This window comes from Mauremys reevesii, linkage group 1, assembly GCF_016161935.1.
Source record: "Mauremys reevesii isolate NIE-2019 linkage group 1, ASM1616193v1, whole genome shotgun sequence".
Classification (NCBI taxonomy): Eukaryota; Metazoa; Chordata; order Testudines; family Geoemydidae; genus Mauremys; species Mauremys reevesii.
In genome coordinates, this window is record NC_052623.1 from 275,925,588 (window position 1) to 275,940,530 (window position 14,943).

The 14,943-nt window shown below is 41.1% G+C and overlaps 1 protein-coding gene across 6 annotated transcripts in view; it reads left to right on the forward strand.

The window, feature by feature from the left end:
• The window catches only part of ANKS1B (ankyrin repeat and sterile alpha motif domain containing 1B), a 753,186-nt gene that overhangs the window by 253,707 nt on the left and 484,536 nt on the right, over positions 1 to 14,943 (forward strand). For all 6 annotated transcript variants that reach the window (XM_039494857.1, XM_039494866.1, XM_039494872.1 and 3 more), the window contains exon 10: positions 14,367 to 14,532. In XM_039494857.1, coding sequence (XP_039350791.1) covers positions 14,367 to 14,532 — 166 coding nt within the window. The remainder of the gene's footprint in view (positions 1 to 14,366; positions 14,533 to 14,943) is intronic.

Sequence of the window (14,943 nt, forward strand, 5' to 3'; positions counted from 1 at the left end):
TAGCCTGCTTGGCCTTCCTCCCCACATAGTGGTGAAAAAAATCTATTGATTATGACAATTTGGTGACCACGTTTGACATAAACAAAGAGAACAGTCAGACCAACTCTGCCAGGAGGCAGTCTGCCTCTCGATTTCTGTGTCACCCACTCAATCTCAAAGCTGCTTACTTTCCAGGGAAACAGAACATGTTAATGGATCAGCTTAGCAGATCCTTCTTCAATCAACACGACTGATCATTATATCTAGACGTGGCCACGTTCATCTTCCAATTATGGGGGACTTCCCAAGTGGATCTTTTTGCAACAAGAACCAACCGAAAAGACCATTGGTTCTGTTCCTGGGGAGGGTTCAGCCCAGGCTCACTTGACAGATGCTTTTCTCCTATCCTAGAAGACTTCCCTCCTGTACATCTTTCCTCCAATTCTTTTACTTCCCAGAGTCATATTCAAAATAAAACAAGACCATGCACTCCTCATCCTTATAGCAACAGGATGGCCTTGTCATCAGTGGTACTCAACCCTACTAACCTTGTTGATTGAGCCTCCTCTGCCCCTTCTGTTGGATGCAGACATAATCTCCCAGGACCATGGGTGCCTGCTTCATCACAACCTCTGAGTTCTCCATGTCACAGTGGGTATGCTTCATGGCCAACACCCTTTGAGAAGTCCTGCTCTATGGATGTCCAAAACGTGTTTCTGATAAGCAGATAACCCTCAACTAGAAACATTTACCTAGCTAAGTGGAATTGCTTCTCCATTTAGTCTCATAGGAAAGATGTATCTCTAGAGTGGGCACCCCTAGACCTCATGCTGAACTATCTTCTAGATCTAAAACAGAGTTTGGCTATTAGCTCTATAAGGGTGCATCTGTTATTTATTTTGGCCTTCCATGTCTGGATGGATAATAGATCTCTTTTCTCCAACCCCATTTTTACCCAATTCCTAAAGGGTTTTGTACCCTCAAGTAGAAGATGCCATCCCTCCTTGGGATCTGAACTTAGTCCTAGCAGAACCTCTCATCGAACCCCTTACAACTTGTGGCAATTACCTCAGCCAGAAAGGTGGGTGAGTTGAGAGCTCTGGTGTCTGAACCCCCACATACAGTTTTCCATAAAGTTTATCTCTGCCCTCACCCAAAATTCCTTACAAAAGTAGTGTCTAATTTTTATATTAACCACACAATTTGCCCACATATTTTCCAAAACCCCATGTGCATAGTGATGAGGAAAAGCTTCACTCACTGGATATCAGCTTTCTACCTGCAGCATACTAAATCTTGCAAGTCCTCTACACAACTGTTCATAGCAGTTGTAGACACAGTTAAGGGCTGATCAATCTTCACTCAGAGAATCTCTTCCTGAATCCCTTCATTCATTTGCTTATGCTCCCAACTAGCTAATACCATCCCACCAGCTAGACTTTTGGCACATGGAGCATAGCCAGCTTCTGCAGCTTTCCTGGCCAATTGCAGACATTTGTAAAACAGCAACTTGGTCATCAGTCCACACTTTTTTTTTTCATTATGCCATTTCCCATCAGTCCCGAGACAATGCCAGTTTCAGACAGGTTATCTTACAATCATTGTTCAGGTATACTCTGAACCCACCTTCAAGGATGTTTGCTTGTGAGTCACCTACAATGGAACTGACATATGCAATCACTCAAAGAAGAAAATGTGGTTATTTATTCTTCCATAGGTATTATTCTTCGAGAGAACATAAGAATGGCCATACTGGGTCAGACCAAAGGTCCATCTAGCCCAGTATCCTGTCTTCTGACAGTGGCCAATGGCAGGTGCCTCAGAGGGAAAGAAAAGGACAGGTAACAAAGTGATCCTTTCCCTGTTGCTCATTCCCAAGCTCTGGCAAACAGAGGCTATGGACACCATCCCTGCCGAACCTGGCTAATATCCATCGATGAACCTATCCTCCATGACTTTATCTAGTTCTTTTTTGAACCCTGTTATAGTCTTGACCTTCACAACATCCTCTGGAAAAGAGTTCCATAGGTTGACTGTGCATTGTGTCATTTTGTTTCTTTTAAATCTGCTGCCTATTAATTTCATTTGGTGACCCCGAGTTCTTGTATTATGAGAAGGAGTAAATAACACTTTCTTATTTACTTTCTCCACACCAGTCATGATTTTATAGACCTCAGTCATATCCCCTCTTAGTCGTCTCTTTTCCAAGCTGAATAGTCCCAGTCTTATTAATCTTTCCTCATACAGGCGCCATTCCATACCCCTAATAATTTTTGTTGCCCTTTTCTGAACCTTTTCCAATTCCAATATATCTTTTTTGAGATGAGGCGACCACATCTGCACACAGTATTCAAGATGTGGGCATACCATGGATTTATATAGAGGCAATATGATATTTTCTGTCTTCTTATCTATCCCTTTCTTAATGATGCCCAACATTCTGTTCACTTTTTTTACTGCTGCTGCACATTGAGTGGATGTTTTCAGAGAACTATCCACAATGACTCCAAGATCTCTTTCCTGAGTGGTAACAGCTAATTTGGACCCCATCATTTTATATGTATAGTTGGGATTATGTTTTCCAATGTGCATTACTTTGCATTTATCAACATTGTATTTCATCTACCATTTTGTTGCCCAGTCACCCAGTATTGAGAGATTTTTTTGTAGTTCTTTGCAGTCTGCCTGGGACTTAACTATCTTGAGTAGTTTTGTATCATCTGCAAATTTTGTCACCTCACTGTTTGGCCCTTTTTCCAGATCATTTATGAATATGTTGAACAGGATTTGTCCCAGTACAGACCTCTGGGGGAACACCACTATTTACTTCTCTTCATTCTGAAAAACTAACCAATTATTGATGTGTTGCACATATCCATTCCACAACCTGCCCGCCTTCCCCTCTCTAAGAGTCTGTCCAGTACGAAGGAACTGAGGCTCCATTCTGTCATACCAGCATGCAGAGGTGCACAGCAACAGAGGGTGCTCGAGTCACCCTCATGGGTACTACTGAGGAAAAAAATCCATGTGAACAGGACGTGCACGTACCCACTGTGGAATGGACATGTGCAGCACGTCTTTAATTAACAACAGTTATGGAAAGGTAGGTAACCATTTGCTTATTTAACTAGATACTGTCATGTCATATAGAACAAAGCTCACCCCAAAGTCCTTCCAGTGTTTTTCAGCAAAGTCTGTCTATGATCCTTTTTTCATGGGACAAAACACACTGCCAGCTTCTGCTCTAGGTAAAGGATACTGTATGTTTCTTTGTAACCCCAGTTATATCAAAAACAGTGCTTCGATCTTTATTCATTAACTGCAGTCAGGCCAAGTGGTTAATGCTGGGCTGGTGCCATGGAGTCAAGAGGTGACCACGAGGCAGTGGTTGATTAGCAGGGGTCAGAGGAGTTGTGACAGCTGAAATCAGTAGGGAAGAGTCAGGATCAGTCAGGCTGACGTTGGAGACCAGAGATCAGAAATAGCTACTAGGCTGGAGTCAGGAGATAAGAGTCAGGATCAAAGTTAGGCTCAGGTCAGAGATCAAAGATGAGAAAGTGCAGCGAGGTCTGGAGCATCAGCAAGCTGGACATCTGCATGGTTGCCTCTCCAGTGTTAAATAGTAAGCATGGGCCAAGGCTCTGGTGTCCTGCCTTTAACTTCAAGGCTTTAAGAAAATAATTTCCAGTATTGATATATTACTACTTAAATATTATCCATACACACATTCCCCAATGATCATGATGACCCGTGGGTTCCTGTTTCTTGGTAGAGAACTTACATGCCACTCTTTGGTGAATTATTGTGCAAATAATTGTCCCTGGGGATCCCACAAAACTCTATCCCTCCTTGTGCTCTCTGCCAGTTGGCACATATTGGTTACTGTGTCACACTATCCCATTCCTCCAAGGATGTCTTAAGGCTAAGTGAACTATTTCCTTTAATCTTTGATTTTTATTATGTGTCATAGGTAAAATATGGAGGCAACATTTAATTACATTGAAGTCATATATCAAAATAGAAACTTATGCACATGTTGGACTAGTCAGTTTTCAAATGACAGAGTATGCTTTGGCCTTCAGTGCCTAATAATCTAGAAGGAGTTGAAAGTAAGTGTTCATAAATTTATAGTCCATAAATTATAAATAAGATATGGTGACTCACAACACAATTATGTGAATTAACATTGTGTAGAAATTGTGAATGAGTTTTAATACCACATTTTTAGAAAGGCAGTATATCTGCTATTACTTTCCTGGCAGTAATTCCTGATTCTACTATTTCCCATGTTCCATAAGAGACTAAAGAGGCTTCAACTGGCTTGACTTCTGTAGGATAGGAGACAGGGAGTATAAAAAGCCTACCGCCAAATGAAAATTCTTTCTTAATGTCAATTCAGACTAGAGGCTCCTTAACTCTCCACAGTTGGTGGTGGGTTTTGTATTTAAGGTCACTTTTTAAGAGCACTTGATCTTACCCATGGTCCTAATTCTGCAGCCCATAAGCATATAAAATTCATATTATTAAAATGGGAGTTATGTGCCCATAAAGAATGCAGGAGAGTACAGTTTGCACTGAACATCTAAGCACAAAGGCATGACAAATATGGAATAATGAAGTCTTAACTCCAAATTTCCTACTTTGAGGATATTACCTGAGTTGTATAACATTATTTTTTGCATTTTTATGTATTTAATTTGCCCTCGAAGGGTTTATACAGAGTACTGTCAAGTGAAGCTGTCCTAAACTGACATTTTAAAATATTTTATCTCCTGATAATGTTCACAGTATCAGCTCTCCAAAACAAGAGCTGCCATGTTTAATATCTCATCTTCACAGTGGCTGATCTGTTACCATAGATTTAAGTGAAAAAAAAAATCACTCCTGGAATATACTATGAAAAAAGGTTTTAAATGGATTTATTAACAATTTTGTCTTTCCACACCATTTTGTACTGTCAAAAAAGCAGTTTTCATACGTAAAAGCTGCATATTCTATGTGAATGATGCAAAAGTAAAAAATCCTTAAAAGTGGAACAACTCTGTTCTCTTTCCAGTTATCATTTTGCTTTGTACCCTCTTCCATGCATGTTATGAAGTTTTGAGCCCACCAGCTCACACAAATAGAAGCAACAGGTGAACCAGAAAGATAAGATAAGATGTTCACACATGTCCAGGAACTAAAACAAAGCTGACGTGGTAGTTATGATTTTAGACAACTTTTAAGGCTCAGTCAAGAAGAAAATCAAGGAAAATATGGCCCCCTTACTGAATGAGGGAGGCAACCTAGTGACAGAGGATGTGGAAAAATCTAATGTACCCAATGCTTTTTTGGCTTCTGTCTTCACAAACAAGGTCAGGTCCCAGACTACTGCACTGGGCAGCACAGGATGGGGAGAAGGTGACCAGCCCTCTTTGGAGAAAGAAGCGGTTCTGGAGTATTTAGAAAAGCTGGATGAGCACAAGTCCATGGGGCCAGATGCGCTGCATCCGAGGATGCTAAAGGAGTTAGCGAATGTGATTGCAGAGCCATTGGCCATTATCTTTGAAAACTCATGGCAATCGGGGGAGGTCCCGGATGACTGGAAAAAGGCTAATGTAGTGCCCATCTTTAAAAAGGGGAAGAAGGAGGATCTGGGGAACTATAGGCCAGTCAGCCTCACCTCAGTCCCTGGAAAAATCATGGAGCAGGTCCTCAGGGAATCAATTCTGATGCACTTAGAGGAGAGGAAAGTGATCAGGAACAGTCAGCCTGGATTCATCAAGGGCAAGTCATGCCTGACTAACCTAATTGCCTTCTATGATGAGATAACTGGCCCTGTGGATGAGAACGCAGTGGATGTGTTATTCCTTGACTTTAGTAAAGCTTTTGATATGGTCTCCCACAGTATTCTTGCTGGCAAGTTAAAGAAGTATGGGCTGGATGAATAAGGTGGATAGAAAGCTGGCAAGATCATCATGCTCAACGGGTAGTGATCAATGGCTCCATGTCTAGCTGGCAGCTGGTATCAAGCGGAGTGCCCCAAGGGTCAGTCCTGGGGCTGGTTTTGTTCAATGTCTTCATTGATCTGGAGGATGGCGTGGACTGTACCCTCAGCAAGTTTGCAGATGACACTAAACTGGGAGGAGCAGTAGATATGCTGGAGGGTAGGGATAGGATACAGAGGGACCTAGACAAATTAGAGGATTGGGCCAAAAGAAATCTGATGAGGTTCAACAAGGACAAGTGCAGAGTTCTGCACTTAGGTCGGAAGAATCCCATGCACTGCTACAGACTAGGGACTGAGTGGCTAGGCAGCAGTTCTGCAGAAAAGGACCTAGGGGTTACAGTGGATGAGAAGCTGGATATTAGTTAACAGTGTGCCCTTGTTGCCAAGAAGACTAACGGTATTTTGGGCTGTAGAAGTAGGGGCATTGCCAGCAGATTTAGGGACATGATCATTCCCCTCTATTTGGCATTTGGCTTTGAAGCCCTGAAAGCACTGTAAACAGACATGGCAAAAACTCACTTTTCAGTGGTCAACAGCTATCGCACACAGACCCAAGAAGATAGCTAAGGCCCACTATATCCATGATGGAGGACTAAAGATTATTATGAAAGCCTACCAAACCATTGACCAAGTAGTCTGTAAAAGGAACAATTCTATTTCTGTGAAATGCTCAATTTTCACCAGTCTGACATAAAAACAGGTATTTTGCCCCAACAAGAAAGGTGCTACCTAACCTCAAACCACAGCAGATAATGGTCAATCCAAGACATGGATAAAATATTTTATTTCCTCAACTTCCAGTCCCAGTCCCATCCCTAGCCCTAGAATATGAGTGTGGCCACCCGGGTGTGTGGTACTTGTGAAATTTTGAATTGACTTAGACTCATTGCCTACATGTATACTGAGCACAACTAGCCTCAACAACTATAAGACCAAGACAATTGAGGCTTCTTCCCAGAGGCACTGCTTTCTTCAGATCTTCAGATACTCAGCTAGGCCCATCTTGGTAGCCTCGTTTGGTCTGGCCAGGTTTTATGCTCAGTCCCCCAGGCTCAGCCTGCCTGCACTGACCATCTGATGGCTCTGCTGCTATTCTATCCAGCGAGCCAGGCATCTAGTCTTTGGCAGCCTTTGCTGGGCTAAGTTCTGTCTGGTGAGCTCTCTGAAGTAAGCTATCTGCAGACCTGCTATTCATCTAGCCAGCCAGGCACCTGGTCCTCCCTCATCAAGCTCCACACAGCAACTGAAGGTTCTGTTCTGCTGTTTGCCTTTTATCCAGCCCTTCTGGCCCCTTATTGGTCACTCCAGCAACCTCCGGACCTAGTCTACCCTGCCACAAGCACCTTTTAAATGTCTAGTTCAGATCAGGAAAGTTGTGCTTTAGCACATGCTAACCTAGTCAAGATAAAGTATAGCAGGCAGCCTAGCCTTTAACTCAACCAGCTTACAAGTGTGCCTTGTTTACAGTCAGCCTTTAAAATGTGTCTGCATTTAAGCCTTAATATCTTTTGAACCCTAGTCAAGGCAGGAGAATCAGGAAAAGATGGAGTCCTGAAACTCAAGGCTATACAGTGTCAAGAGCAACAGAGGTTTGGTTTGTATGTTGATATGATCCCATGAAGCATTGTTATTCATAAGACCAGAATTTGGGCCAAAGCTTTCCAGTTGAGAGATTCTCTTAATGTAATATTTCGTTGTTCTATTCTTTTTTTTTCAATAGCATATAGTGATGTAAATTAGATAGACTATCTCCTTCTTCATGGCTTCCTAGCATTGTTTTTTTATTTCTGTCTAGGAATCTATTCCCACATATCTCAACCTTTTTTCCTGTTTCTGCTCTTCACCCATCTTGCGCTCTTGGCCTAGATATGACACTTAAATCATGTAGTTGAAAAAAATGAAACAGCTAATCAGTTGATGCCTAGAACCGTGCAAATTGTCTGGAGGTCTTCCAGTCAGGGGGACTGGTTGCCCCTGGCAATCTTACAGCAAATGCAACCCAGCACACTGCTGTCATGACTAGGAGCAGCAAAGGCCCAATATGTTTGCTTCACCTGCTGCACTACACTCTTCCTAATGCTTTTCCCACTGGTTGCAATATTTTTCCTATTATGTTGTTTATACATGTTCATCCTCTCTACTACACTACTAACTACAACATGTTGCCAGCTCACATAGTTCTTATTCCAAATTAGAACTAATTCTGGCAACAGTTAGCTACTAAATAGCTGATATGCGGTTATGTATATAGCTTTTCTATCAAATCCTAGACAGCTCTGACATTTCAGATTAGTTTATAGAGATTCAAGATTGAATCATCTCTAACTGGTTAAAATTCAACCCAAATACAAGTGAGATTTTGATTCTATTTATTAAAGATTACACAATAGTAATGCAACTATCAGGGCCGGCTCTAGGTTTTTTGCTGCCCCAAGCAAAAAACATTTTTGGCTGCTCCCCACCCTGCGCTGGGCTCCCCCTGCCCCAGCCCTGGGTTCTCCACACACACACATACCCCAGCCACCCCAGCACTGGGCTTCCCCCTTTCCCTCCCACCAATGCCCTCCCCCAACCTCCCTGCCACCCCAGCCCTGGGCTCTCCCCGCAACCTACACCCTCCTGCTGTCCCAGGGTCACTGGTAACTCGCTCCCAGGGTGGGTCATTCAGCAGGAATTTTGGATGTGCACAGAACACAGACAGGATTGGTTCCCATATGGTTATAGAACTGCAGTAAAGTGGAACAATTTTCAGCTTGTGTGATTGGAGGATATCTGGATGCATATTATAAGACTGTCCTCCATAAATGAGGAAAAGTTGAGGTGCCTTTATTATTCTTTTGTTCCACTCTTTCTTTCTATGGGGAATTTGCCAATGCAATATCACTGTCTTCCTTTTAAACAAATTTTAAAAAAAAGCAATGGCTGTTGAAAATAGCAATTCCAGTCCTAAAAACCACTAGGAAGCATTTCTTGTTCAATTTTATCCTACTTTTTCTACAGCAAGTTACAATTGATTGGTATATTTGATTTGGGAGAAATGAAGTAACAGCTGCCTGAACTGAGCTTGAGCACTCCTGAATTTTGAGGGTGTTCAAATCTGAAAGGCAGGTGCTAGATTCCCTTTCTGAATATTAGTTATATCTGGAAAGGAAAAGTCAATTTCTGCTTCCACGGCCCAGAAGTAGAAATCCTCCTAAGTGCCTGGTACTGTATCTAAAGCTGCCCAGGTCCAGAGCCTCCCCTCCCTTACTTTTCATTTTAAATTCTAGTGGGATCCACGTACCTCCCTTGCTAGGCTTCAGATAGAGAGGTGCATTGTCCATTTAGTCCCCCCAGTTCCTTCTTTGGGGGCTGCAAGGTGAGGTCACACCAGTATCCCTAATCCAATTTTGGGAAGTCTTCTGAAGGGGATATCTGGGCCAAAGCCTTCTACTCCTTGGGCACACTTGTTCCCCATTCACAGTGCCACCCCTTTCTACTCACAGCAAGCTGCACCATGGCTCAGCTATCTCACTCCGTACCCCTCCCTTTCCTGTTGATAGCTACCAAGGGATTGCTGGGAAATGTAGTTCTTTCCCTACTCCAGGGCTGGCTCTATAGGCAGGAAGCTAGGCAAGGAACTACAGCTCCCAGGGTCCTGTGGGTTCTCAGCTCCCATGCTGGATCCCCAGCTGCTCCTTGGCTCCACTTCTGCAGGGTTGTGAGAGGGGAGGAAGTGAGTAAAAAAAAAAAGGATGGCCAAATGCTGCCCCCTGCAAATGTGCTGCCCCAAGCACCTGCTTGTTTTGCTGGTGCCTAGAGCCGGCCCTGGCAACTATCATGTTAATGGGATTTATTATGTGCATTTGTATATTTAGGAAGTATGTGGGACCAGTGTGGACTTACTACCACACTAAAATTCCATGGGGGAGGGGGTGGGGAAAAGGGAAACAACAGCTCCTAATACTTAAGATTACTTCACACAGCTTTCCATTTTAGAAATAAGTGAGGATTAAATGCTTGGTGCCTGAGACTTGAAAATAATTTTATGTGATTTGCTAACATCTAGCTGTTTAAACTGTATGTAACTATGCAATTTCAAGAATGAACCTTGGCACATACAGAAAGGAACATATTACACCAACCATGAAGTCTTCCCATTGACCTCTTGGTTCAGCAGAAATTAATCTTATAGTTGCTTTTCTATCTACATATTCTTTATTGAGTTGAGGCTTAATTTTTTGAGTGAATTGCTCATCTGATACTATTCCAGATGTCTTTGGATATTGGTTAAAGATAATTTTTGCCTTTGGCATATGTAACTTACACTGGTCTTTTTATTGGCATTATTTGTACTATTAGAATATTAGGGGGAGTTTACTTGTTGGTAACTCAGCTTCCACCAACTTCACTGGTAACCCTACCACCTTTAACAATTTTGCCTGGCAATCTTGCAACATGAGTTGCACATATTTGTCCTGAAAGCAGAATTTGCAAACTGGAAATGGACATCTTGGGCATCCCCAGGCACCTTAGGCATGGCCACTCTCCAAACAGTGCCAACAACTTTTAGAAAAGTGTTGGTGCCTGTGGGCCCCCAGGTAGCTTGTGCTGCAATCCACTCTAGGCAGATTTGTCATCACCATGCGCACTGCACCCTGTATTATTCCAGCAGCAGATGTCATGTACAAGGGCTAAATTGAGCTCTGCTATTGTATTTGGTTGCCATGGAAAATAAATTTGTGCTGTCTGTCATTATAGAATACAGTCATAAGCACAAAGGGGCAAATCCTTCCCCAGAGGTCATGGGAAAGAAATCCTTTCCTTTGCAATGGAGTAGCAGCATTTGACAACCCTCTGTGAAGGAGCAGTGGCCACTGGATCTGCAATGCATCAGAACCATCCACGCTAACCCCCTCCTCCTCCTTCAAGTTCCCTTGTGAGACTACTTGCAGGGAACCTCTGTGGAACAGAGTGCCAGGGGATGCACACCCTTGGAATGGGCTCTCAAAATCTCCACCTTCCAGGAAAGTGGAACCATATGGGCTCAGCTGTCTCTGAAGACTGTACATCCCTGTGTGGGAGGGGAGACAGAGTACAAGCTTTATTGGAAAGTCAGGACAACTGTTGTTGTTTCTAAATTCAGAAGAAACCATGTTGTTTGCATCCCTACACTAATTTGAAAGATTTCTTCTCTTCTGTCCATTCATTAATTTCATATACACAAAACAAAACAACAATAATCCATTAGGATGGGAGTTAGCATAGGTAGAAGAGGTATTCTGACTGAAAGAAAGGAAACACTTTACTAGTACATTGCTATCATTTCCATAAGAATGGCCATACTGGGTCAGACCAAAGGTCCATCTAGCCCAGTATCCTGTCTTCTGACAGCAGCCAATGCCAGGTGCCCCAGAAGGAATTAACAGAACAGACAGTTACCAAGTGATCCATTCCCTGGCACTCACTCTCAGTCTCTGGCAAACAGAGCCTAGGGACACCATCCCTGCCTATCTTGGCTAATAGCCGTTGATAGACCTATCCTCCATAAATTTATCCTGTTCTTTTTTTAACCCTTTTATAGTCTTGACCTTCACAACGTCCTCTGGCAAAGAGTTCCACAGGTTGATTGTGCATTGTGTGAAGAAATACTTCCTTTTGTTTGTTTGAAACCTGCTGCCTATTTTCATTTGGTGACCCCTAGTTCTTGTGTTATGAGAAGGCATAAATAACACTTCCTTATTTACTTTCTCCACACCAGTCATGATTTTATAGACCTCAATCATATCCCCATTTAGTCGTCTCTTTTCCAAGCTGAAAAGTTCCAGTCTTATTAATCTCTCCTCATACAGAAGCCGTTCCATACCCCTAATCATTTTTGTTGCCCTTTTCTGTGCCTCTTCCAATTCCAGTATACCTTTTTTTTGAGATGAGGCGACCACATCTGCACACAGTATTCAAGATGTGGGCGTACTATGGATTTATATCGAGGCAATATGATATTTTCTGTCTTCTTATCTATCCCTTTCCTAATGATTCCCAAGATTCAGTTCGCTTTTTTGAGTGGATGTTTTCAGAGAACTATCCACAATGACTCCAAGGTCTCTTTTGTGAACAACTACTGTACACCAAATCATTTTATATGTAATGTTGGGATTATGTTTTCCAATGTTTTCTAAGATTCCTTTGTAACACTTCACAGTCCCTTGTGCAAAATGCAGGATTTTGCAGGGTCCTATGTGAGCCATATCTAAGGCACCAATCCTGCAAAGACTTGTCTATGTGCTATATTTTTCTCACTGTGAATAATCCCATTGTCCTCAACTGGACATTTTACCATATTTAAAGCTAAGAACATGTGTAAATCTTTGCAGGCTTAGTATCAAAAGCACCATTTTGTATGTTCTTCATCTGGGGAATGAGACCATTTTGAGTTTAAAAAAATCATACTTGACAATTCAGGAGGTCCAAATGCAAAACTTGCCCAATTCTTTATTTATACAGTGCCCTAAAGTGCATTAGGCACTATACAGAAATATAAACAAGGATACTATCCCACAGAGCCTACACTCTGAATAGACAAACATACCGACAGGATGGAAGGGTAAAAGATGTAACAGTTTTTTTTCCCCCATTCATTGTTTCCTTTTCTAAATTTTATTTTGAACCCTATTTGCTTTTGTTTCTCAATGGAAATGATCAATTTTTAATTATTAATGCTAGCCTGTTTGTTCTCTTGCATATATTCTATATATTTATTTTCTCTGAAAAGCATTTCCTATATTTAGTTTATAGTTGCTTAATCTGCCATTTTCCATGATGCTGCTTTTCTTCCAGCTTCTTCTTTATACTTCTCTTCCAATAATCATCTCCTCTTCCCTGAATCCCCTTCTCCTGTATAAACAAACAGTTCACTGAAATTTGGTTCTGCTAATGTTAATATGTGGAATCATGAAGAGGCTATGAAAGTACTCATGCTGCTCTTGCCATGACACTGGTGCTGGAGTCTCTGCCTCCCAGTAGGTTCAGAGTTATAATTTGCTTTTGAACTTCCATATGTATCAGGCAGAACTGAGTAAAGTAAAAACTGCAGAAGGTTCTAGTAGTTTAAAGAGCCAATCGATGCACAAATCTTCCACAGCAGAAATGGTCTGGTTATCTACAGCCATCTGTTTGCCTTGAGCTGGATGAAATATTTTTTAGTCTATGGGGAAATTGATATGCCATGACCTCCTCTGGGTGGCACATTCTTACATTGTTTGCTGGGAAGTACTTTGCTTATGTGTTGTGACTCTTATGAACACATGGTGTTTTCTGGCCTGTTGCATAGTTTCTTGTCATATCAGATTTATATGGTGTCTGATTTCTACATGCATCCATATGGGTGACACAGAATAGCCAAACACTGTGTTCCTGTAAGAGATTGTCTTTGAATACTTTATCATATTTTGCTGGATTGCAACCATGAAATTAGAGAAATTCCTGTACCAGACTGCTATTTTCACTCATGTTCGGAACCAGCCAAGCCCTATTTAATGTAGTGGTTTTGAATACTGAGACCAATCTCATGATTTGGCAGAGTGAACACGTCGTATCTTCTATCTGTTTGCTTCTTTCCAGCATTAGGAAAGGTAGAGAGCTCATGCTCCTAGAATTCATCACTAATATTTAAATATTAATTTAAGGCACAGCCTAACTCCCCTTGAAGTCCAATAAGAGTCTTTTTATTGACTTCAGGGGGATTTGCATTGAGCATCTAGCCTATAGATATCAAGGGATTCCTCTTATTTCTTAGGAAATCACAACCAGTAAGTATCCACTTCTAATTGTTTCTATTCACAAAAAAACACACATAAAAGAATAACCAAAGAGAGCCCTAGTGCCCATACGCTAGCCATTCAGGATATTCAAAGGAAACTAACCTCTTCTGGGTTCTGCCATCAAACAATAGATCAAGTTATCCATGTGTTATGTGTATAGTATGAACAAACTGACAAAATCCCTGAAAACAAAGAAATTCCATTTATTAACTGTATATAATTCTGTTTCTTTCACAAAACACACTTTTAAAATCTGATCAGGATGTATACCTGAATCAGAACTTAACAAAAAAGGTACAGTAAAAGCAACTGCATTAGAGTGCTTGCCATATGTCAAATGAAGAGTTAAAGAAATCCATACACAATAATCACAAATAATAAAAAAAGTAATATTCAACAGTGAAATTTATTTACTTATGATAGACTATAAGTAACCCCTTCTAGTCACTAAATTTAGGGTTTCAGTAGGAAGTCATTTATTTAAACTGTTGAATTTTAAGTTCTATTTTTGATGGAGTTATTGAACAATTTTCTTTTTTCCAGTTTTACTGCATCCAGAAAGGCTATTTTTATCATGTAGTTGCATTTCTACTTTTCAGGAGTCTTACCGAAAGAAAAGGAGCTATACACTGGAAGTAGTACCTTCTGCGTCTCTTGATGCTTATTCTTCAGAAAATGAAAACAACCTTTGTGATTTCATGGACATAGCAGTTACGAAGAAACCTTGTTCGTTAGAAATAGCAAGAGTACCTTCTTCAAGGACAGGTAAATCACCACTATTCTCTTATCTTATGACTGGTACAGTCTGATGATATGTATAATATTTCACTGTTGACTTATAATATTTTTCACTACTATCCAAGAATCTCAGGGTGATTTATACTATTAATGAACTTCTGTGAGGGATGTAAATATTATCCACAATTTATAGAAGGAAAGCTGAGTCAAGGGTTAAATGACTTCCTAGATTCCCCTGGAAGTCTGTGGAAAAGCCAGGAATAGAAGCCAAATTTCTAGAGCAAATTTCCCAGCCATGTTCAGTAACCTTCTCACCATCCTATTTTTACCAAGTACTTAACACTAATCTGTAATAGAAACAACAAAATAAATTTAAAAAGTTCGGTATATCTAACTACTTAACAATTAACAAAATAACCACCAGAGAATAAAATTAAA